Source organism: Plasmodium coatneyi, chromosome 13 (genome assembly GCF_001680005.1).
Source record: "Plasmodium coatneyi strain Hackeri chromosome 13, complete sequence".
Lineage (NCBI taxonomy): Eukaryota > Apicomplexa > Aconoidasida > Haemosporida > Plasmodiidae > Plasmodium > Plasmodium coatneyi.
In genome coordinates, this window is record NC_033568.1 from 1,084,466 (window position 1) to 1,106,649 (window position 22,184).

A 22,184-nucleotide genomic window follows, 5' to 3' on the forward strand; every position below is an offset into this window, starting at 1 on the left:
AATGTGGTCGCATACGAAACAGGCAATAAGGCATACACACTAATATTGCGCATTTACAAACGTGGAGACGTCGGCACACGTATCAGCACAACAGCTGACGGTGCATGATACTTCAGAGGAAAGAACGCCATTCAAACAAAAAATGCGTGCACGAAAATGTGCACAGAGTGTTAAAATTGAAGTTTAATTATGAGATTGGGGTTTTGCTTTGCGGGGGAGACGTCGCGGGCACTGCTTTAGACCTCCTGAACAGCTTCCCCTCTCACGTTTTTTTACCCATTCACGCTGCTTTTTGACCTTTCAAAAAATTAACAATTGATTAATAGGAACCGAAAAAACAAAATGAGTTTTAAAAAGTTAATTAACTTATGGGGCGAATGGGAGCCTCCTCACACATGCGAGCATGGACGCATGAACATAAACGTATGAATGCGCATATGGCACATCCGCATATGCAGCGCATGCACACAACAAAAATACTAAAAAGGTTACTTAAAAAGGTTGTAAAAAATACCAGGGTTGGGTTATGCACGCCCCAGGCATGCTTGCGCAACTGACTGGAACAACTTCTTTATCTCTGTTGCGGCGTGAACAAATGGGCATTCCCAAAAGTGGAATCTGCAGTAGGGGGGTAGAAAGGTACAAAGGTTTAAACAGGTGGTGAGCTGGACAAATGCACGCCTTACTCGAAGCATAGAAACTATGTTTAGGGTGTACACACCACTGGCTCAGTGGTTCATTTCCTTACTTGGCATTTTTTATCAACTCGATAAAGGTTATGAGCAATCCCCAGGGGTGAGGCCTATGCGCAAGGATGCGCTCCAGGAGCACTCGAATTATCTGCTCTTGAATGACAACATCGTTCGAATGCGAAAACAGAAATAAAATAACGCAAGAAAAATAGTGGGTGTGCGAATTGGGGTACCTAATATGATTGACGATATTTGATAGGAGCAAATACCTCCCTTCCATGTCCAACTCTTTGCATAAGAACAGGAAGAGAGTGTAGGCCAAATTGTTCTTTACAACAATAACGTTGGTTGGCTTCTTCCCCTTTTGGGGTAATACATCTCCGCGGTGGTCACTGTCATTATCGCCATCGTAGCTACGAGGGTGTTCCTCTCCTTCATTTTCCCCCTCATTTTCCCTCATAAGTTCTACATATTTTTTGGACAAGTTGGTTTCTGACTGGTCTTTCTCTATTTTTTGTTCCTTATTCCGTTTCGTCGTTGAAACAATATTTTTCTTTTTCTGCACATAATCACGCAGAACAATTTCTTGCAGTAACTCGTTTTTATCATCAGACACATTGCCATTGCTATCTTCACATTTCAGTAACAGCACAGGGTCGCAGTTACTGTTAAATCTGAACATATTTTTCACCTTGGCTTTACAAATGCTCGTTCCTACGTACATAATGAGGGAGTTTAAAACGTCCACATCATACTTAACGGAGTATTGGTACGTCTTCCTTTTGGAGAAAAATAATTTCTCCTTAATATGCAAAAGTAGAGTAAAATCCCGCTTAGTAAAATACTCATCAATTACGTTTTTTAACTTCCTTTTGAAGAGAGGGAATATGATATTTGTCAAAATTTTTGGAACTATCTTTATTTCTTCTAGCAGGTCAATTTTTACATTTGGCATGAATGGGTCAGGCAATTTTATGTTTCTTGGAAAGGCGGACAAAACAATGTTTCGTAACTGAATACAATTCAGTGGAAACAAACTGCAAAAGGTCACATAATAGCAGGATAAAAAATCTGGGAAATCATGTAGCAGCACCAGGAGGATTCTTACTGTTCCTATGTATAACGCTTCTACCCCTTTCGATATCTTCACCTTTTTTAAAAAAAAATTCATAAATTTGAACAAGGCAACTAACAACCCTTTGTATGCTTCCCAACCACAAATCTTGGCCAACATTTTCGGCATAAAATATTTAGATGATATAAGCTCCAACCATGAGAAACAAAATGATGGGATTCTCAAAGGGGATAACAAAGAAAAGCAATTCGCAAAGCAGTCCATATAAATATACATGTCATTTGCATACACACAACTTTCGTGAATATCGACCAGCAAACAGTGTAGTAGCCTAAAGTAGGGTCTCTGATTAAATGTCTTCCTTTCCGTTTCGCATTTTTTGTGTATGACTCTGCATATGACATGGAGGGCCCTCTGCAGAATTACTGGGGAGAACTGTTCTTGTTCTACTAGCTTGCTCATCGTTACGACCATTTTGCACCAGGCATCCACGTAGCTGTAATTTAGTAAGTCGCTTGTTTTGTGCGTTTCTCTTAACTCAGCGTCGTTTGTTTTATCCTTCACGAAATTTTCATTGGTCGGTTCCTTTTCCCCCTCATTCGGTGATATACGGTTGGCATGGCCATTACTTCCGGTAAGTTCCCCCTTTTGTAACGTCTCCTCGGGGGATTCTTTCGTATGTAATTGTTGCCCGCTCGTTTGGCCCACTTCCGTTACATCCGCTTTGAGTAGCACGTCTCCCTCTACGGGTTGTTCCTCCCTGCTGCTTGCACTGCCCTCATTCACGGTGCCACCCAGCTTCATATGGTGTGCCTCCTTTTTCAAATTCTGCACAGCTATGCTAACCGAAATGCTAATCGTGTGGGAAAGAAACTGATCAGTAACGTGGTCCATGCAAAGAAAACCAATGGTCCACAGTTTCACGAAATATTTTGCACACTTTGATATGTGTTGCTGCTTGATGATCTCCAGCATGGGGTTCCAAATGCTCATCTTCAGAATGTTCAAATAATTCTTATACAAAATGTACCACTCCGCAAATAGGTAAGCAATGAATAACCCCCTTTCTTCTTTCACTACAGGCGGGGCAGGCAAAAATTTACACCTTACTGGTTCGTATAACAAGTCGCGTACGTAGTAATACTGCATGAACTTTTCTGGGTTTTTTTCATTCACGTTGCTTTCCTTAACACTGGGGACGTAATTTATTAGGCTGTTCCTCTGCCCCTCGGGGATGTTCAAATTTGTATCCTTCTGTAATTCTGACTGCATGGCAAGGTAGGAAGCTGACAAGGCGCTTAGGGCGGATGCGCTCGACATGGACGAGACGACAGAGGAGCTACATGAAGATGTATCATCGTAATCATTTTTTTTCTCTTCATCTTCGCCCAGCATGCTTCGAGAAAACGAATTGGAGGAGGACGAGGAATAATCTGACATTTCTGAGTTGTTCGATTCAAAGGAATACAATGAAGAGGAGGTAGAATGTTTCTTCTCTTCGGCTTCATTTGGGCCCTGTTCTGTACTATGATCGAAGTTCCTAACGTTTCCATCCTCCCTTTTAATATTGCTACGATTTGTACTTATAGCAGATGCATTTTCTGAATGATGGTTGATGTGCTGTTCCTTGTTATCGCTGTTCGTGTCCTCCCCATCCAGGTTCCCATTTTCCCTCTCCTTACAGTTGTCTCCCTTGTTCAAATCGTTGCTTACAATTTCCTTTCTGATCATTTTCTCCGTATTGATGGTTTTATTTTCTAAGTTCAATCTTTCCAACAAATACATGGTGCGCTCATCTACGTTATTATGATCATATTGAATTCTTACGTTTGATATAAAAAAGGTGTTTCCACCGTTGGGTGGGTTGTTACTGCTCTCCTTTTTGGTGTATTTCCCATTCACTTCACCATTCGACCGTTGTATTTCCTCCTCCTCTTCTTTCGCTTCCCCATCTCCAACACCTTTGCAAGTGCGATCTGCACTTTTCTCCTTTCGTGCCTTCTCTCTGCCTCCCTTCGTTGGGAATATATACTCCGTCAGATTGATAAACGTTTTTATGGATTCTTCCTCTTCTTGTGGTTCTGTGGCCTCCTTCTTCAAACACTTAAGCCCTTCAAACATTTGCTTCAATTCCATCTTTGTGCTTTGCAGAAGGACCTCTTCCGTAGCAGCAAAATAACCATGTGGATTATCACTACACAACTTTTTATTTATCATGGCTAGCTTTTTAATGGTCCTCTTAACCTGATCCACAGGCAAATACTTCTTCTTAATAACTACATAGTTGATGAGCTCTGTGCTAAATGCAACAAAATGCAGGTTGTTACTATGTCTGCATATTTTACACAACATTTTATTTAACTCCTTGTGATGAATGATGTTGTAACGGATGAATGGGACCATGTGGTTTACGTTGTATGTCTGGGTGTCTTCTATGTAGGAGGTAACTAGCTTCCTTAATTCTTTGCTGTTTCTGCACATTTTTTCTAATATGCACAGGAGTACCTCCAGGTGGAGGAACAGTTCGTTGATTTTCCACGGCTTACTATGCGCAGATATGTCCTCCTTACCGTGGTTGCTGCTAATAGTACCACCGCAGTTTTCGTCACTTACACTGTTAGCACTGTTCTCGCTTTCCTTCTCACCCTGGACCAGTAAACTGGAGGTGTCCTCCCTTTCATTCTGCTCTCCCTGGCCTAAAAGGACAACCATTTTTTTTATAGCCTCCTGAATAATCTTAAATAGCTTCGTGCCTATAATTTTGTAAGTCTCATTCTTATCCGCAGCAGATTCGCATAACAAAATAAGTAACTTGCAAAGAACAAATATTTCATGATCAGTCGAAAGGTAAGTTAGTACCAATAGAGACTGGGTAACTGCGTTTGTTAATTTTTCGAACTTATAGTATGGCGTCTTCACATTACAGTAGTTTTTAAAGTTATGCACTGATGGTATGCTGGGGGGGAAGACTTTTATATACCTCACAAAGTCTTGAATGTTTACCATGATAACTTCGAAAAGTGGGATTATTTCTTTTACACTCATTTTCTTCGTGCTTTCATTTAGAAATATGCTCGATATGAAGAAGAGGAACTTTTGCTTGAACGACATATTCATGTTTTTTATTTTCTTCAAGTACAAGATGGCGCCATCTCTGCGTTGTCCGTTCTGGCCGGCCTTACCACTAACATGGTTACCACTAACATCGTTATCAGCAGCAGCGGGGGTCCCCTTCTTCTCTGCGCCGATCACATTCCTGCACATGGATGGGTCCATTTTGGAGTAACTGTCATTGTTGCCCTGTTCGGGGGGATAAAAAACTGAGTTCTTCCCATTATACGTGAAATTTCCATTTTTCAGATTTCCCATAACGTCCGTCTTGATGGTACCGCCATTGAGGTTTTCCATGTAGTGACCATTCTTCGCAAAGTCGTTAAAGGCTTCTTCTTCATGGGGAATTCTCATTGCATTTGTGTTTCCGTTCAGGTTGCTAGTTACGTCGGGCATACTACAGGCGTAATCATCATGCGCAATTTTTGGCGTAACAAAACTTGGCGCAGAAGTGGCAGTGATGGGATAGGAAGCGGCAAAGATGGTCGAAGAAGCAGGATGAACAGGCGGAGAAACAGCAAAGTTAGGAGATGACGCTGCAAAGGGGGATAGTGGAATTGCATACGCTGGTGCAGATGCAACCCCGGGTGAGAGTACACAACTGCCACTTCTGTCCTCGTAGTTGTCATTCTGTCCCGACTGTGCTGCGTTATCCATTTGGGTGAAGTTCTTCACAACGTAATTATTCCCCAGAGTTATACCCGAGATACCCTCGATGTCATATTTTTCACCGTTCACATACCTATTATTTGTATTAAAATTATAATCATTATTATTGCAGTTATAATTATTTGGGGATTTAAATACATACATAGGGTTAAAGGTGTTGTTAGCACCGCGGGCGTTGTCAGTACTGTTAATACTATTAGTGCCGTCCGCAACGTTAACACCGTTAATATGGTTAACCTGCTCAACCGCGTTAATACTATTAGTACTATCAACATTGTCAAAATTGTCAATATGGTTAACGGTACTAACACTATTAGCGCCGTTGGCCCAATTAACCCTATTAGCACTGTTAACACCGCAGACGCCACTAACGCTATTAACACCACTGACACCCTTGGTATTACCAACAGCAGGAACATTCATAATATTATTCATCTCGTTCATCTCATTTAGCTCATTCACATTATTTATGTTGTTATTCATGTTATTACCTAGGTGAAAATTCGCACTATCCTTCGAGCCGTTATTCTTTCCCTGCGCGTACTTGGCTGCATTTCCACTCTTCTGGGGCGACACTCCAATCATGCTGTTTTCGTTATTCTCCTCATTGTCTGCACTTTTTTCGTTATAGTACTTCTCGTCCGGGTATCTATTCGCCTTGTCTCCGTCCTCCTTGCTGTTGTTCTTGAGTGGGCCGTTCTTACCATACTCTCCATCCTGCTCCTTTGGATATCTGGCCATTTCTTCGTTCCTTCCATCTAGCGGATTCGAAATATACTTTTTGTTCTGATACAAGGGCATCTCCCCGGTCGCATCATTGGGAACGTTTTCGCCGTTCTCCCTATTTTGATAACTTTGGTAGTTTGCGCCACCATGTTGGTAATGGCCGCCATTTTGATACCTCCCACTTCCTACATACCCTGGTGGACCGTTCTCACCTTCACTGGAGCCCCCCTCATGATCAACTCCCCCAGGGGAATACAACTTCTGTTGCAGATTGGATAAAATTTTCAAATTCATAAAATTCTTATACACCTGAATATGCTTCAATGTTATATTTTGCGCCTTCAAAAACATGGGCAAAGCGTTATAGTATTTATTGTTGGCATTTTCCTTAATATTTAATTTGTGAATACGCGCATATTTTCTAGAAGCATAAATGGGCTTCATAATTTCCTCAATTTCGATGGATGATTTTTCGATAGCTACTTGTTCTATTATGGAATATATTAAATTTATATTTTCATTAATTAATGCTTTTATGACATCTTCTATAATTGTGCCATTAGTATCTGGGGGGCAATTTTGGCCAAAAACGTTTCTCAAATTTTGTACTAAAATGCTCCTTAATGGTTTTTTGCAGGATACTAGAACAAGGGAGGATGAAATACTCGTTGCCATTAGTAGGGACGCCTTATGCATAATGGTCTCTTTCGATTCGTTCACAAAATCTTTCTTCACTAATTCTCTCGTAGTTATACACCCAATGAGGACAAACCGATCAACAACGGAGGTGATTATTTCCTTGATGGCTGAGTCGAAGGCATAATAAATTTGCGTTCTACACTTTGGGCTTAACTTAATCGCAGCAACGATGTTCGTCGATATTACTAGGTTCTTTTTCAAGATGCTTATTATTTCTTCGTTTAGCATTTCGTTAAATTTGTTGTTATTCACGTTTTCTTGGTACATTGGTGAGCTCTGCATTTTTTGGTTCACGTCATTCGTTACGCCATATGGAGATGGTGTTCCGTTTTTGTTTCCCCCGTCAGTACTTCCAGTGTTGCCCATGCTTAGCATGCTGGCCTTTCCATTACTTCCGTCTCTGCCCTTGGACATGCCAACACCGCTGACTGTGCTCATACCGACCTGCTCGCTCGCCTTGAACTTGTCCAACAAGGGGATCGGAAGCGGGGGCGCAGGAATACCTCCACCATTCTTCACACCAGATGGTGGTTCCCCAAAACTGTTCTTCAGGTTCAAGGTACTCGATGGCGATGACACGTAGCAATCCCTCTTGGAATTTTCATAAATTTCATTTTTCGATGGCATTTTCGAGCTTTTCAAATCTACGCTTCTGTATGGTCCATCATTTTTGCTACCTACGGGGAGCTTATTTTTACCCATGAGATAGTTTGCCACTTTGTACGAGTTGTCCTTAAACTCTGCGTCACTCATTTTGTCCTTCTTAGTGGAAACTTTTAAATCCTTCAGTAGTGCCTCCTCATTGATGCTGCCTCCGTTGCCTTTCGCTGCTAAACCATCGCTATTAAGGAGAGGAAAATCGCCGCTCCTATTTCCACCACATGGGGCGCCATTCTCCCCTACATACATAGGAGTGTTAAACTTGCTAGGATCACCACCACCACCACTCATATAGTTAAAAACTGACATGGATTGACTTTCCTTGGTGTTGCTACTGGAGGATAATTTTTTCATCGCATTATTATTCTTTCCTATCATTTCGTTATTCATGTTATTTTTGGTCATTATGAATCCATTTTCTGCTCCTTTTTGGAACCCTCTGGAGGGCAAAGGTTGGGTCAAATTGGAGCTCATAAATCTGCTTCTATTTCCGCTACCGGATCCTCTGTTGCTTAGGAGCATCATATCTACTGTCGAGTTGAATGGCATGTTGGCGGTGTCATTTTTACTTCCGTTAGTGAGGACGCCCAAGCTGTTCATCATTCCGGGGTTGTTACCGTTACTATTGTTGTTACTCATGTTGGTGGCGTCCATGATGGAAGAGGCTTCCATAGCGTTACCCACCTCCATCGGATCATCTCCCTTTCTACTTTTAATTAACAAATTTGAGCTGCCATTTCTGTGGCTTACAAACTCATTCGCGTTGTTATTGTTAGTGATATTGGTCACGATGGAGGACGTGTTATTATAATTATTCATAGCACTGAATCGGGGGTCCTTACCAAGAACGAATATATCTGCTCCATCGGTTGTAACTCCCTCCAGTGGCCTACTACCCCTCTCACTACTTCTCACCATTCCATCATTACCACTACCATTTGCACCATTTTGATGTGCGAAATTTTCTGCGTAAAAATTACCACACGTATTGTAGGACTTGTTAAACATATGGGCTTGCATTGGGGTTAGGTATCCCCCGGAGTGGCTACTACTTTCACCCAAATAATTCACACCCATGGTGCTATTCTCGCTGAAGCTATTTCTAACATATAGGTCATTGGTATTTATGGGCAAATTACGACACTTGATAATATTGCACTTGTTGTAATAATCAAACACATTAATTTTAAAATAATTAAAGAGCAATTCTATTTCGAAAATTAGAATGGTCTTCAAGGATTGCGCTTCGTGTAATTCACCAAGTAGATTTAAAATGCCAACGGTCCATGGATTGGGCGGCTTAAAAATCTTAGAATTTTTTATACTTTCTAAAATTTTACAAACAGCTGGAAAAGTGACTATCAGGTAGCCATTATCGTAAGAGTACAAAATCAACTGCTTAATGTTCATATGTTTTGACATGAGTGGTTTGTTTCTGCCTATTGTTATTATTCCTATCCAGGCCCCTAAATTTTTTAACAACAACCTATACGTGGAGGAATCCTTCGTAATTTCGATAAAATTTAATAACGTGTTAAAAATCTCACATGACAGATGAGTAATGTGGTCAAATATTTTCTCCATTTTTATGGCACTGAGTAGGTGTAAATATATGAGCATATCTTCTGATGTTTTTTTTTTTATAATAAATTTTAACAAGTTGAAGAAGAAGACGTCTCTTCTTATGATTACGTCTTCCTCAATTTTCTTTTCCTCATATCGGTCGTTAATTCCGGTGATGTACTTGCTATCGTCGTTTTCGTCTTCATCACTTGTATCGGCGTAATATTCCATATCCGTGCTTTCGCTCACACAGGCATTTTCCTCCTCTGGGTTGTCATTACTCGTTTTGCCAAATCCGCTCAGATTTGCGCCCTCCTCATTATACTCACAATTGGAAGATTCATTTTTCCTCTGATCCGTTGCATCTCCACTGTCGCGGTTGTCTTGATCCAGTTCGTTTATGGCACCCCCGTCGATTTTATTTTCGCTGCTCTGATGAGCATTATCCTTCGAGTCGTTTTTTTTCTTCTTATTCGTGTTTCCAGTTTCTTCCGCTGGGTCTTCTTTACTCTTCTTGCCACTCTTATCCTCCTGCACGGGGGGCTGGTCAGAGCCCTTATTTTGACCTTTAAATTCGCCTTCCGATTTAGGATTGCCTTCTGCCGTTTTATCCTGGCCCTCTTTTTTATTCTTCGGATCGCTCTTATCATTCGCATTACATGCATTATTCGCATCGTTCGAGTGGGATTCGTTTGGGCTGACGCCTTTTTCACACTTGTCGTTATTTTTCTTATTCTTTTTTTTCTTCTTGGGCTCTGCCTCCTTCTTCGGTTCGGTAACCTCGTTCACATCGTTGACTTGGCTCACTTCGCCCAAATCACCTCCACTGTTGCCACTGTTGCTCTTCCTTTTTTCTGTGCCACCATTGATGGACGCACCCTTTTCCTGGGTCTCGTGCTGCCCAATGGGGTCATCTTCCAACTTGGCCCCTTTATCGGAAGCCCCGTCGGCATTCCCCTGAGTGTTGTCATCAGCATTGTTTGCGTTGTCATACGGGGAGGCGGTATTCCTTTCCCCCTTCAAGGACGCCTTCTTAATCTGTATCAACCGCTTCAACTGTCTGCCCTTAATTTTAATACTCTCCGGATTAATATCCTTTAAAATTTTAGCTAGCTTACACATGAATTTCTTGGTAATAATTTCTTCAATCAGATATTTTTTATTTTGGTAAATTTCATTAAAAGCAATGTTTAGCAAGTTCAACGTGTTGGCTTCATTATAGTTTAGACTATCTTCCAGATTTTCGTTCATTTGTTTGTCATTTGGTAGGTTTTCCTTCATCGGTGCGTCCATTTTGTTGCTCTCTGTATCCATTTTTAGGTCCTCCTTGTTGTAATGCATCCACTCGTTCTTAACCATGTGGTTGAAATTATCATTTTCGTTTTTACTCATTTCGTTCACATTAATTTTGAGGTAGCCATTCTGCACCATCTTATCTTCTTCATATTTATCTGGCAAACTCCTATTTAAAAAGTAGCCGTTATTTTTTTTCTCTTCATGAAATTTGTTCCCACTTGGAGTGACGTTCAAATTGCTAGTCATATGTAGATACATTTTTTCCTTATGTTCATTGTAGAAAAGGTCTGCACTATTTTGCATCATGCCATTGTTTCCGTAATTTATGTAGTGCTCTTTCATATTTCCTACGTCCATGTGGGAGGTGCCGGGCCCTGGTCTCATAGTCTGCATGTTGTAGTTCCCTTCATACACGCTGTTATTACTCGGGTTGTAGAGGGCGTTACTGCCTGTGTTGGTGTTTATTCCATTTGTGCTCTCCAGGCTATTTTCCACGTGTAGGTACTTGGGGTTGTTATCGTCCATGTTTCCTCCATTAGCCATATTGAAATTGTTGTTGCACATGTGAAGGAATTCGTTGTTGTTCAGGTTGAAGAACGCCCCCTGGTTGTTATGCAAGTCGGGGAAGTTGCCCATGTCGTTTGGGTTTCCCATTCCGTTCAGGCCACCACTCATCCCATTTAAGGTGTACATACCGTTTAGGCCGATCGGTCCGTTCGGTCCGTTCAATCCGCCGGACATGCCCATTCCATTCACTTGGCTAAACATCCTCATATCCATGTTGCTCGTGCTGCAACTGTTCATGCCGTCATCGATGCTCATAAAGCTGTCATTATTATCGAAAGGATTAGCAGAACTTGGGAACATTTTGCTATTCACATTATTGGGTAACTCATTCATTCTTCCTACAGACGAAGCGGTGTTGCATTTCGTTCTGTTTTTCGACTTTCCGGAAATAACGTTTGCATATGAGAGGGCATTATTCTGATGGCTCTCCACACCTGCACCTGGATAAGCAGTGCTACTATTCGTATTACTGGTCACATTATGATTTGCACTGTTTGTGCTGTTTTTCCCGTTATTGCTTTTACTCATCGTGGGATCCTTCACATTCTTCTTCTTCTTGTCCCCTCTGCCAATATTGTTATCCTTCGTGTTGCCGTCATTTCTTCTATCTGTGCTGTTATTTTTTGCATTTCCTCCTCTGTTATTTTTGTTCATATCTTTACTGTCCTTTTCCTCATCCTCCTTATTGCTTTCGTTGTCGTCATCCTTATGACCGTCCTTTCGCCCATCTCTTCGACCATCCCTATGGCCATCCTTATCATCATCCTTTCCGCTATCCCGATTATTGTTCCCGCTTCGGTTTCCGCCACTGCTGCCATTACCATTACTGCTATTGTTATTGTTGTTACTGTTGTTGTTATTATTGGCGTTGGAATTTCCTCTATAATTGTTAACCTCTTTGTTGTTCCCATCTGCTGCTTTGTTCGTACCCCCCCCTTTGCCCCCGCTGTGGTCTTGCTTCTTCCTGCAGCTGCTGTTGTTCCAGTTACTTATCTGCAGCCTGGTTTTCTCAACTGAGGATGCATCAACGGTTGGCAGTTCAATGTGGTCTATGCATGCAGGAGGGATGGTCGTGATGCCCATCACGGGATCAATGCTTCTTAACCAAACGGGGATGCCATTTATGTCCTTCCGTTTTACATTTGCACTTATGTTTGTGACGTTGGTGATATTACTCTCGTTGCTCACTCTACTCACACTGTCGCTACTACAAGGTGAGGTCCTCGCAGGAGGCTCACAACTGTCTGTCTGATCCAAGTCAGTACCGCTTTCGAAAAAATAATTATCAACATCCTCTGTTCCATCTGTGTAATTTTGACAGCTATCCATATTGTAGTCATCACATTCGTCATTCTTTCCATCATTTATTAACCTTCTGTTAGCTTCGCTCAATAAGTGACTAGCATGTTCATCCAGGAACGGATTTAAATCTGCCCCGTGGACACAACTTGCGGGGGTAACAATTGACGTGGGAATATTTTCACCGTTCGTTAACCTCTTATCTCCTTCCCCATGTGCACACAGGGAATAATTAACCTTTTCATTCATATTGCTTTGTTCCACACGGGGAACTCCATTTGGTGTGCACCAACTGCTATTCTGTTTTATATCATTATTGTTGACACGGTTACGTGGATGGTTTTTTTCACTGAGAGGTACATTCCGTTTGAATGAAAGGGGGGTACTCTTGCGTCTATTCCGTCCAGCACCCTTTATCCCATTCTTTAACTCACTTTTGATTCTATTTCTGCTGGGTTTATTCCTCGAATGGCTTTCACTTGTGTGAATTTTAAGCTTCCCCATATGAGTACCCCCTCGGTTGGTATAACTGCGGAGGGTTATTGTACTACCACTGCTACTGCAGCCGTCGCTCCAACTCACGTCAGTCGGGTGGTACACACTCACATCGTTACTTGTGCAGCTGTGATTGCCAGTTTTGGCTCCCTCACTTTCTTCCCCATTGTCAGCGTTTGTTGAGTTATCATCGCAACCCAAGGTGGCTTTGCTCACATGCCCACAACTTCTTTTTCCACAACCATTGTTTTTCTTGTTAATAAAACAAATGTGTTGTTTTATACTCATAAAATGGGTGCCTCTATTATGATAATCCATTCTCATGTTTTAATGGTACAAGGGGTTCATATTTAACGTAGCACATCCGAGCAGGGGTGTCACATTAGCATGTGGAACTACACGTCGACACATGCACACATGGATACGTATCACGACTGCGTGTCCTTCCTCCCTCTGCTTTTACGAATCCACAATTGCTGTGTTTAGGAACAATGTGACAAATTCAAAAAGGGCTGCTCGTCCAAAAATGGTCAGACGTCCAAAGGTTCACACGGGGAAAAACAAGGGGGTTAAAAAATGCCTTGCATTCGAGCAGATCGAGCCGATTAAAAATATGCCACGAGGACGCAGCAGCTACATACATGTGCATATACGTCCTCAACGTAGATAAAATGCTCATGTACAATTTGTTGCACTCCAGTTGTTAAAAAAATGTGAACAGCACGATGCTACGTGAAGGGGAAAACGCCAAGAAATGCCGCTATGTGGTGATGGAAAAAACCCCAAAAGAGGGGAAATGAACGAAGGGAGCATATATATAAAAAAAGTGGGATGCAGGGAACGAATGAAAAACTGCAGCGCGCAAAATGTGACACAAACTGAACTGTGAAGAGGCGCGCACGCGAAGATGAAGTACAAAAATGAAACAGAAAAAAAATGAAACGCAGAAAAGCGAATAAACATGAAATGAATGGAAAAAAAAAGAATAAGAGAAATGGAGAAAAATGAAGGAAAATACAGAAAAATGAAGAAACTGAAACATGAAAATTGTAAACGTAAAAAATATTCAAATAAAAAGGTAAACAAGTCATTACATTCAAATGCAAGTTTCGCAAGATTACATGTATAACAGTGACAGCGCGTACAGTACAGCGCAGCGTACGTACTATACCGTGAGAGTGACCAACAGGGTTACGTACATATGGGCGCATGTATACCGTATACTTATACGTATATACTTAAAGCCATTTTACGCTATCCGAAAAAGAAGAAAAAAAAAAAAAAAAAAGATAGGGTCGTGCATGCGCGGTTTTTACGTACAGCATGTACGTACATACATGTACTACTGTACGTATTTATTTGTACCGTCACGCATATTGTACTTTTTGAACGTAGGTGCGTTTGCCTGGCGGTGAATGCAGCGCGGCAGCTATGGAACACGACCATGTGGAAATACGGAATAATACGGAAAAATGCAAGTAGGAAAAAAGGCAAATGTCAAAATATACAGGTATCAAAATATATAAATTGCCGCTGCATCATGACGTATTCAAAATACTCCCATACATGGCAGCATTCGTGCGCTCGCGTATAATACGTCAGCGCCTACGCTTGTTTACCCTTGCATTCGCATACCTCACGCCCTTTCTTACAGGCCCGCCAGGCGCAAACCCTTTGTACGCCCCGCCCTCGGCTGTATTATGCATACGTGCATACAATATGATAGGGCTACAATAAGCATACACGTGCAGCATACATGCATAACAACGCAGTGCACGCCCAAGGGCCAGCACTCCAAATGAGATGAAAAAAAAACGCTCGGTAAATGGTTATGCCCTAACGCAAAATTTGCATTTGTGTTGGCGAACGCACGGAAGGCAGTCAATTTAGGGGAAATTAAAAAGAAGTCGTAAAGGTAGCGACAAAGGAAGTGGTTTTACCCAGCCAGATAATTTTTACGTCCTCCATTTTTCATTTCGGTTAAGAAGGCAATTTACAGCCTTTCCACATGCGTTTTAAATGCCCTTCTCGCAAAAGCAAACTCGCTAAAAAATGTACGTTATGTGAAGCAACCAAAAGGTACGGAACGATGGGGGATTGAGGAAAAAAAAAAAAAAATAATAAATGATAAATAAGTAAAGGGCGGATAACAGTCATAGCAGTAGAAAAAGAAAAGTTAACGAACGGGTGGAAAAAGTGAAAAGAAAAAGGAAAAAGTCAAAGGAAAAGATTAAGGGTAACAAGCAGGCCAACTAGGAGCCTGTAAAAGATGCGAAGAGGGGAGGCACGAAGGAAGGCTTTCCACATGTACTGTAAATTTACATAAGGTTAAAATGTCCACTGGGACCTTTTCATAAGTACAGTTAAATTTGCATAAAGGAAAAGAACACCTAAAGTTACGTACACTATGTATGCATGTATTTATTTATTTGGATAGATGTTACGCGCCCTGTTCAGACACCGCTTTCTAAATCTGTTCAATTGAAAAATTCTTGTCGAGGGTTACACAACGTAGATCCGCGAATTCACTTGGGGGTCTTTCTTCCCCGCACATGCACTTATACTTATGGTTCATTTTTTTTACGTCTTACTGAAAAGAGCGTCACTTAATTTTGCAATATTGGCGGAATCGGGGAAACACTTCGGGGTATATTCAAAGGGAAAGAAATAAAAAAAAAAAAAAAAAAGCGGAAAGGTTGTAGTAGTCGGTGTGTAAATAAACGAGTATGCTTCGCCTGTTATTCTTTTTACTCATTTATGCGGGCACATTTTTATACATACACATGCACGTATATTTACACGCATATGTACAATTATGGGCTTGTGAGGACCGGTGGGGACGGTTCTAAGGTGCTAAGCTAACGAGCACGCTTGTCACGGTGGCTAAAATGGAATTCGTCCCGTGTGTAAGTTACAAGTGTTGGTTAATGTCCCATTGATTCGACTGTGGTTACTATTCTGTTGTTATTATATTATATTACTTTTATTTTTTATTTATTTTTTTCGCTGTAGCCATCATGCTCATGGCCCCCGTGCACACACGCGCAGGTGACCTGTACATACAGCAAAAATTGTGCAAGTCTACGTGAACGAACACATGTGAGCGTACTTCCCGTGCAACGGGTAGGTACAACATCCAGACGTTATGCAATTCCGATGAGTGGAAAACAAATTGTAAAAAAAAAGGAAAATTTTGCACAGCAAGTAACGGAGACAGTTACTGCGCCTCGCTAGTGTACAAAAAGGGTACATTAGTATACAGATATTTTTTCCCCACATGGGGAGGTCTTTTCCCCGCGTTGTTATTTTCACCCATTTGGGGTCATCAAAGGGATGGGCAAATAACACCCGCGTGAGAAGCGAACGTGTTACGAAGTGATCACGCAAAAAGGTGACAAACTGAGGGGACGTGCAACATGCACATTCTATTATCCCCCATTGAGGGGATACTCATAAATAAGCCATTTAAAGCTATATATATGTGTGTGTGAGATGTATACAGGGTGGGACGTATGCGGAGTGGCAACAAATCACCTTTAATGGGTGGGTCAGTTGCTGCATGTCTTTCCTCCCAAATTAAGACTAGTCCGTGGAACCAGATAGGAAAACATTCAAAATGTCGTGGCCATATTTTCTTATTTTATTTTCCCCGAATCCGATCAGATTCAAATTTTTTATGTCGTCAATCGAGCTGGGGCGATGCAACAGAAGTAGTTTTAAATTTTTCGTGCTGATTACTTTTTCCGGATCTGTAATGTTATTCCATTTGGACAATTTAACTCTGCATTCTAGTAGATTCTTTAGCAAGCTACCATCTTTGCTAGTAGCAGGTTCTTGTGACGAGTTCTCCACCTTTGTCTGGCTTGTTCGCTTAATGCAATTGCTTTCGTAGGAAGGTGGCGATGTAATTCTTACTGTGTCAGCTTCTCTCACGTTTGACGCGTTCTTATAATTGGGCGTGTCGTCCTGGCTGAACAGACAGTAATTATTCTGTACGGCGCTATCTCTCACAGGGTTATCCTCATATGGCTGATCAGGAGGATGCTTATACATGTTACTCATGTTGCTATGTTCGCTGTATCCGTAATTCACACGGCTGTCATTATTAGCGTGTTTGTCATACTTGCGATAGTCCTGATTATATGCAATGGTATGATAATCAGCCTGATCACACAGACTTGCCTCCTTCACCAGAACGTTATTATGTAAAGCATCCTTTGGCACTCTGCTGAATTGGCCATACATATACTCCTCCTTCTTGGCCTTCCCATTTGTTATACCATTTGCTACCGTATCCCCGTTATAGTCTAAATGTTTCATCTCGTCACTGTCATGGTGATCCAAAGTGTCTACCAATTTTAACAACTCGTTGAGACTTAAGTAGGAGTTGGGCGGACAGGAATATCGAATCTTCCTGTCACTTAAATAATTTCGAATGTTCACGTTATTTGGAGCGCTATAATATTTATATGGGATGTTGTTATCCTCTAGCGATTTTATCTGCTTATGCAGGTTATTTATTACTTTTCCCTTTTTCATTTTGAGAAGGGGCGACGTGCGAGCGTCGGAGGGGGGCTAGTGAAGCTTCTCGCACATCAGACGAAGTGGCATCCCCCCCAAATTGCTTTACCCCATTCAAAGAAAATGGCCACGAAAAAGGGGACAACGAAACAATGGTTAACTCGCAAATTTGTTTTCGCATTGTGCAAAGGGGAAGGGGGGAAAACGAGCGGATAGGCCTCCATCCAGTTGCACTTCAAAAGGGCAGAAAAAAAAAAAAACTTCAAAATGGGCAAGATTACCAAACAGGTGCCAGTAATCACCCAATGTGTACAAACAATTTGCAAATCATGCGAACATTTTCACCCTTAGCGACAGCACGGTTTGCCCATTTTTTATAAATTGTAATGCACAACATTTTATTATCCTTCCAAATTGATCTTTCATAAGTATTGGCACAAATAGGTAAAAAAAAAAAAAAATTGGCAAATATGCATTATGGGCAGTAATGACTCTTAAGAAGTTCCTTCTAAATTTTTCACTCTCGTAATCTCATCGCATTGTCCCCCCCTATGATCTTACACTTCGCTTTTGCATTTCCCACCGATGGGTGAATCAATGGAGTACAACTGAGCTTATGCTACTTCCTCCTTATTTGCTAAATCGTTTTTCCCCCCTTTGAGAGAAATTTTCATAGCAAAATCGTGCACTTTAAAAATAGACATATCATAGGTATGCCATAAAATGGCTAGCTTAGCACACCATAGGAAAATTAGCAGGAAAGTTCTCAATTTGTCTGTGGATGTAAAAACGCCACTCTTTTGTCTCTTCATGTAGAAGGATATATGCATGCGGGGGTAAATATATTCCCCTTCTAAATTTAGTTCTCTAAAAGAGGTAAAAACAAAAAAAATACCTTTCCGTTTTATACTTCCAAAAAATTTGCTCCGCGCCTGTGATGAGTTTCAAAAATGGATTGTAGTTTTTTAATATGTGAATATAGAGGATGTCCATTTTTTATATATAGCCCATACGTACGAACGTGCGTGTTGCAAAAGTTAAGATAACAAGGGCAGTGGTAGAGGCAATGCGATCCAACTCCACTGAATCGTTTCAGTTCTTTCCTGTTTTGTGGGGATCCCCTCCATTTCACCATAAAAGTGCGTTTTTACAGCACAGAACGAATGAACGTTTTGAGCCCTGCCTCATCGGACACCCAACCCACCCATAGGGTTTAAAAAAGTTTGCAATATTCTTATACGTCCCTATGAACTAGTAAACTCATTCACTTGTGCTATATCGTTAGCGAGGTCGGTGGGCAGATGGGATAATTTTCCTTCCTTTTTTTTTAGTCCTCCTTACAGTAGTAGCCGCTATTGCTCTTCATAGTTGGCTAAAGGGATTCTAATAACGCGGTTTTTATGACGTTTAAAGTGGAAAAAAGGAGTAGGGGCAAACTGACGCACAGGTAGGCGGATGCACATATAGACAGATACACATGTAAGCAGACGCACATCTAAGCGGATGCGCAGTAGCACCGCCAAGCACCACCATTTAGTAGAACGACCTTTTGGACTGCTTCACTATAAGTTCCGCTGAGGTTCTCTTGGTGGGCGAACTTTGTTCCGAAAAATCTTTACTGTACACATAATTCTTGTTGTCTTCATAGTTTTCCTCTTGGGTGTGTCTCCCCCTATTGTCATTATAAGCCGAATAGGAATAATAGTATTTATCAAACGGTTCAGATGAGTTCAGGTTATTTTCGTTATGGGTAATCCCATTCCCTCTGCTGTCATATCTGTAATTACTAGCATACGTATTGTAATTTTCGTTCTCGTTATGGGTACCCCCATCCTGATAATCATAATAGTTGCGCGATCCTTCATCCATGTAGCGGCCATCCATATGGGTTTCATTTTTAGAATAGTCCCTCTTATAATATCCATCATTTACCCGACTATCTGTACCTGTAGCACTTCGCTTCATTTGGGCAGCTGAATACATTTCGCCTTTTTCCCTTTTAGGGGAACCCACATCTGATGCATAACCATCGAATGCATCTTCCCCGTCGTAATGATTAGAATCGTTATTTACCACCCTCTGAAATGTAGGGTATGGAACTCCTTGTGCAATTTGTTTATCTGGTTTGTAGCAAAATTGTGGAATGTCATACGGTAAAGGGACATTAATATAGACGTCCTTCGGAGGGCCAACTGGCGTAGGCACATAAATTGGCACCTCTATTTGTACATCTTCCACTTCAGGCACCTCGTAAATTTTTTCTATTACTTTTGTGTACGGTTTGTGAACAATATGTTCCTGTTCAATATCGACGTATTCTACTGGACCTGGTACATGTCTTATTTTTTCGATTTCTCTTATTTTTAATTTGGGGACAATTCTAACCTGTTCCACTGGGATGTCTACCACCTTTACGGAATCTACAAATCTTGTTACTTCTCTCACTTCCGGAACTTCCACAATCTTTGGTGCCTTGTGAAAAACGGGAACTTCCGCGTGTCTTTGAAAATGATGTAGTCTGCATCTATGTGCACTAAAAAGTGGAGATGCACGAAGGTGCCTTTTTCTAATTAATGGGTTGGAGTGGCATAACTCGCCCATACTGCCGGCGTAAAATGGAGACCCCATTTGTACGTTATAACCATCATAGGGGTAGCTAATTCTTCGGGTGGGATTTACGCACAAATTTTCGCCGTTTAATACCATCGATATGTTATTTGATACTACTAGCGATTGCTCATCGGTTGACAGCTTCTGAAAAGAGCTAGCATGTCATGGGAAAATCGTATGTTATGTTTTACGAGAAATGCGTCATATGCGATGTGCCACACGTTATACACATTTCGAGCTTTTTTTGCCAAAATATGAACTTTCGCTACAGCAGTGCTATCTCAAAAGGGCGCGCGTCTGTCAACGCATGTATAAACGTTAACGCGTCTTCAAAAACTGTCCGTAAATGATGGAAGAGGGGGATTTTTTTTTTAAAGGTTATTCCTGTATAATCTGTGCAGTATTTTACTTTATGACAAAAAATTGAAAAAGAAAGAACAAAAAAAAAAAAGGGCAAGAGTATGCTCACGTTAAAGAGTGTGATAAATGCAGGTACTGCAGGTTACCATTTTAAATGTAAGATGCAAATAAGAATGTTTCTTATCTGTATCGAATAAGGCCAAAAGGATGGTGAGGGCGGCAAAAAAAAAAAAAGACAACTTTTGAGAATTTTTCCTTAAATCGTGGCTGTATAGGGAATTTCTTTTCTCAACATTTAGGCAGAAATAGAGAACATGATGTAGCAGGAAAAGAAAAAAAAAAAAAAAAGACAGTTAAAATGAACGTATAAAAAAGTGGAAGTTAAAACGAGGAGCTAAACACAAAGGGGTGAACACGTCGCGGTGATCATAAGAAAAATTTTTCTGTCCTTAATTTTTTGTGTATAAGGAACGGTGTTTTCGTACCAGTTTCATGCAAACGTGTATGTATATTTATCTGTCCACATTTTACCTGATCTGTTAAAATTTTTTTTTTTTTTATAGTTGTTACCAAAAAGGTTAGCACTGTGTGAGTGTATGCAACACTTTATGCAATTTCTTTTCTTTTTTAATAAAAATTATGAACAGCCAATAACATATTTGATTAAAAAAAAAAAAAAAAAATAGCTGTTTGGAAGCTTATATAGCTAATGTAGATAAAACATTTTAATTTAATTTAATTTGCCAGATTAGCTCTAAAATTGACTCCAAGTTCTGCGTGTTGTAGTGGGAAAAAAGCGCAAGGAACAAATTTGTTCTTCAAAAAGGAGATCAGGTTTGTGCAAGTTTTTCTCTTTTTTTGTTTTTCCCACCACGAATAGATCTTTTTTTACGTGCTGCAGAAATGATTACTTTTTCACTTGTCAAGAGCTACGTGGAGAAGTGGACAATCTTACTAAAAATAGAAAAAAGTGCTTCACGTCTTTTGAGCAGAAAAACGAAAATACATTTCCTAAGGTTATATTGCGAAAAGGTGTATTTGCACGTGTAAGGCAAATTTCGAACGTTTTAAATATATCTCCCGAAACGGTCTATGTGCCAGGGGTGGGCGCCTCTCCCGGAACTTTCCAGAGTTCATTCATGAGAGAGGCATGCTTACATTCGAACTTTTGGAAAAAATTCCATGCGGGAATGGGAAAATTTCATTACATGGTTTTAATTTTGTCTTTTCTACCCGCCATGCGTGCAAAATTATGCGGTTATTATAAAAACTGTCCTGCAAAACGAATTGTGATTCATTTCCCAGGGTTGATACGTTATATTTTTCTTATCATCCCATGCGTACGTGTGTACACCCCCCTAGTGGTGGACATACACACAATTAGTTACAGTTGTGTAATTTAAACATGTGCGTATAGGTTCGTTCCCCTTTTTAGCAACTTTCTGCTTTCGTATTTTCAACTTTGTGCTAATTACAATTGCAAATTTTGCTTAATTTTGCCTCTTTAGGCGGTTCGCAAGAATGCTGGATGTGTTATAAACAGCGGATAAATACGACAAGTCTTACGTTACATAAAAAGCGGGTTTCTCTCAAGGGGTAAAATTGGAAAAAGAAATTTCATTATATAGTTAAATTATACACAGTTCTTCATTTTTCCTATTTCCTTTTAATTAACATCTACACAGTCCCTTTACGTAACACGTAATAAATAAAAACCTTTATGTTCGTTTTGTACTTTCGATGAGGAAATTTGGCGTGGATGGAAAAGGAAATATAAACTGGCATCCCCACGAAATACGTACATATTTCCAAAAAGCCCGATTTTGTTTCACAATGTGTGC

At 40.7% G+C, this 22,184-nt stretch overlaps 3 protein-coding genes across 3 annotated transcripts; all 3 read right to left on the minus strand.

Moving 5' to 3' along the window:
* Positions 1-744: 744 nt before the first annotated feature.
* PCOAH_00049600 (Uncharacterized protein) lies at positions 745-13,176 on the minus strand (the record flags this gene model as incomplete). The annotated part of the gene is made up of 1 exon (XM_020061742.1): positions 745-13,176. One exon carries the CDS (start codon positions 13,174-13,176, stop codon positions 745-747), a length of 12,432 nt encoding a protein of 4,143 aa, XP_019917316.1.
* Positions 13,177-16,434: 3,258 nt separating this feature from the next.
* On the minus strand, positions 16,435-17,391 carry PCOAH_00049610 (Uncharacterized protein; the record flags this gene model as incomplete). Its single annotated transcript, XM_020061743.1, has 1 exon — positions 16,435-17,391. One exon carries the CDS (start codon positions 17,389-17,391, stop codon positions 16,435-16,437), a length of 957 nt encoding a protein of 318 aa, XP_019917213.1.
* Positions 17,392-18,906: 1,515 nt separating this feature from the next.
* Positions 18,907-20,079, minus strand: PCOAH_00049620 (Uncharacterized protein; the record flags this gene model as incomplete). Its single annotated transcript, XM_020061744.1, has 1 exon — positions 18,907-20,079. The coding sequence occupies one exon, from the start codon at positions 20,077-20,079 to the stop codon at positions 18,907-18,909; it is 1,173 nt and encodes a 390-aa protein (XP_019917109.1).
* Between the last annotated feature and the right edge of the window lie 2,105 nt (positions 20,080-22,184).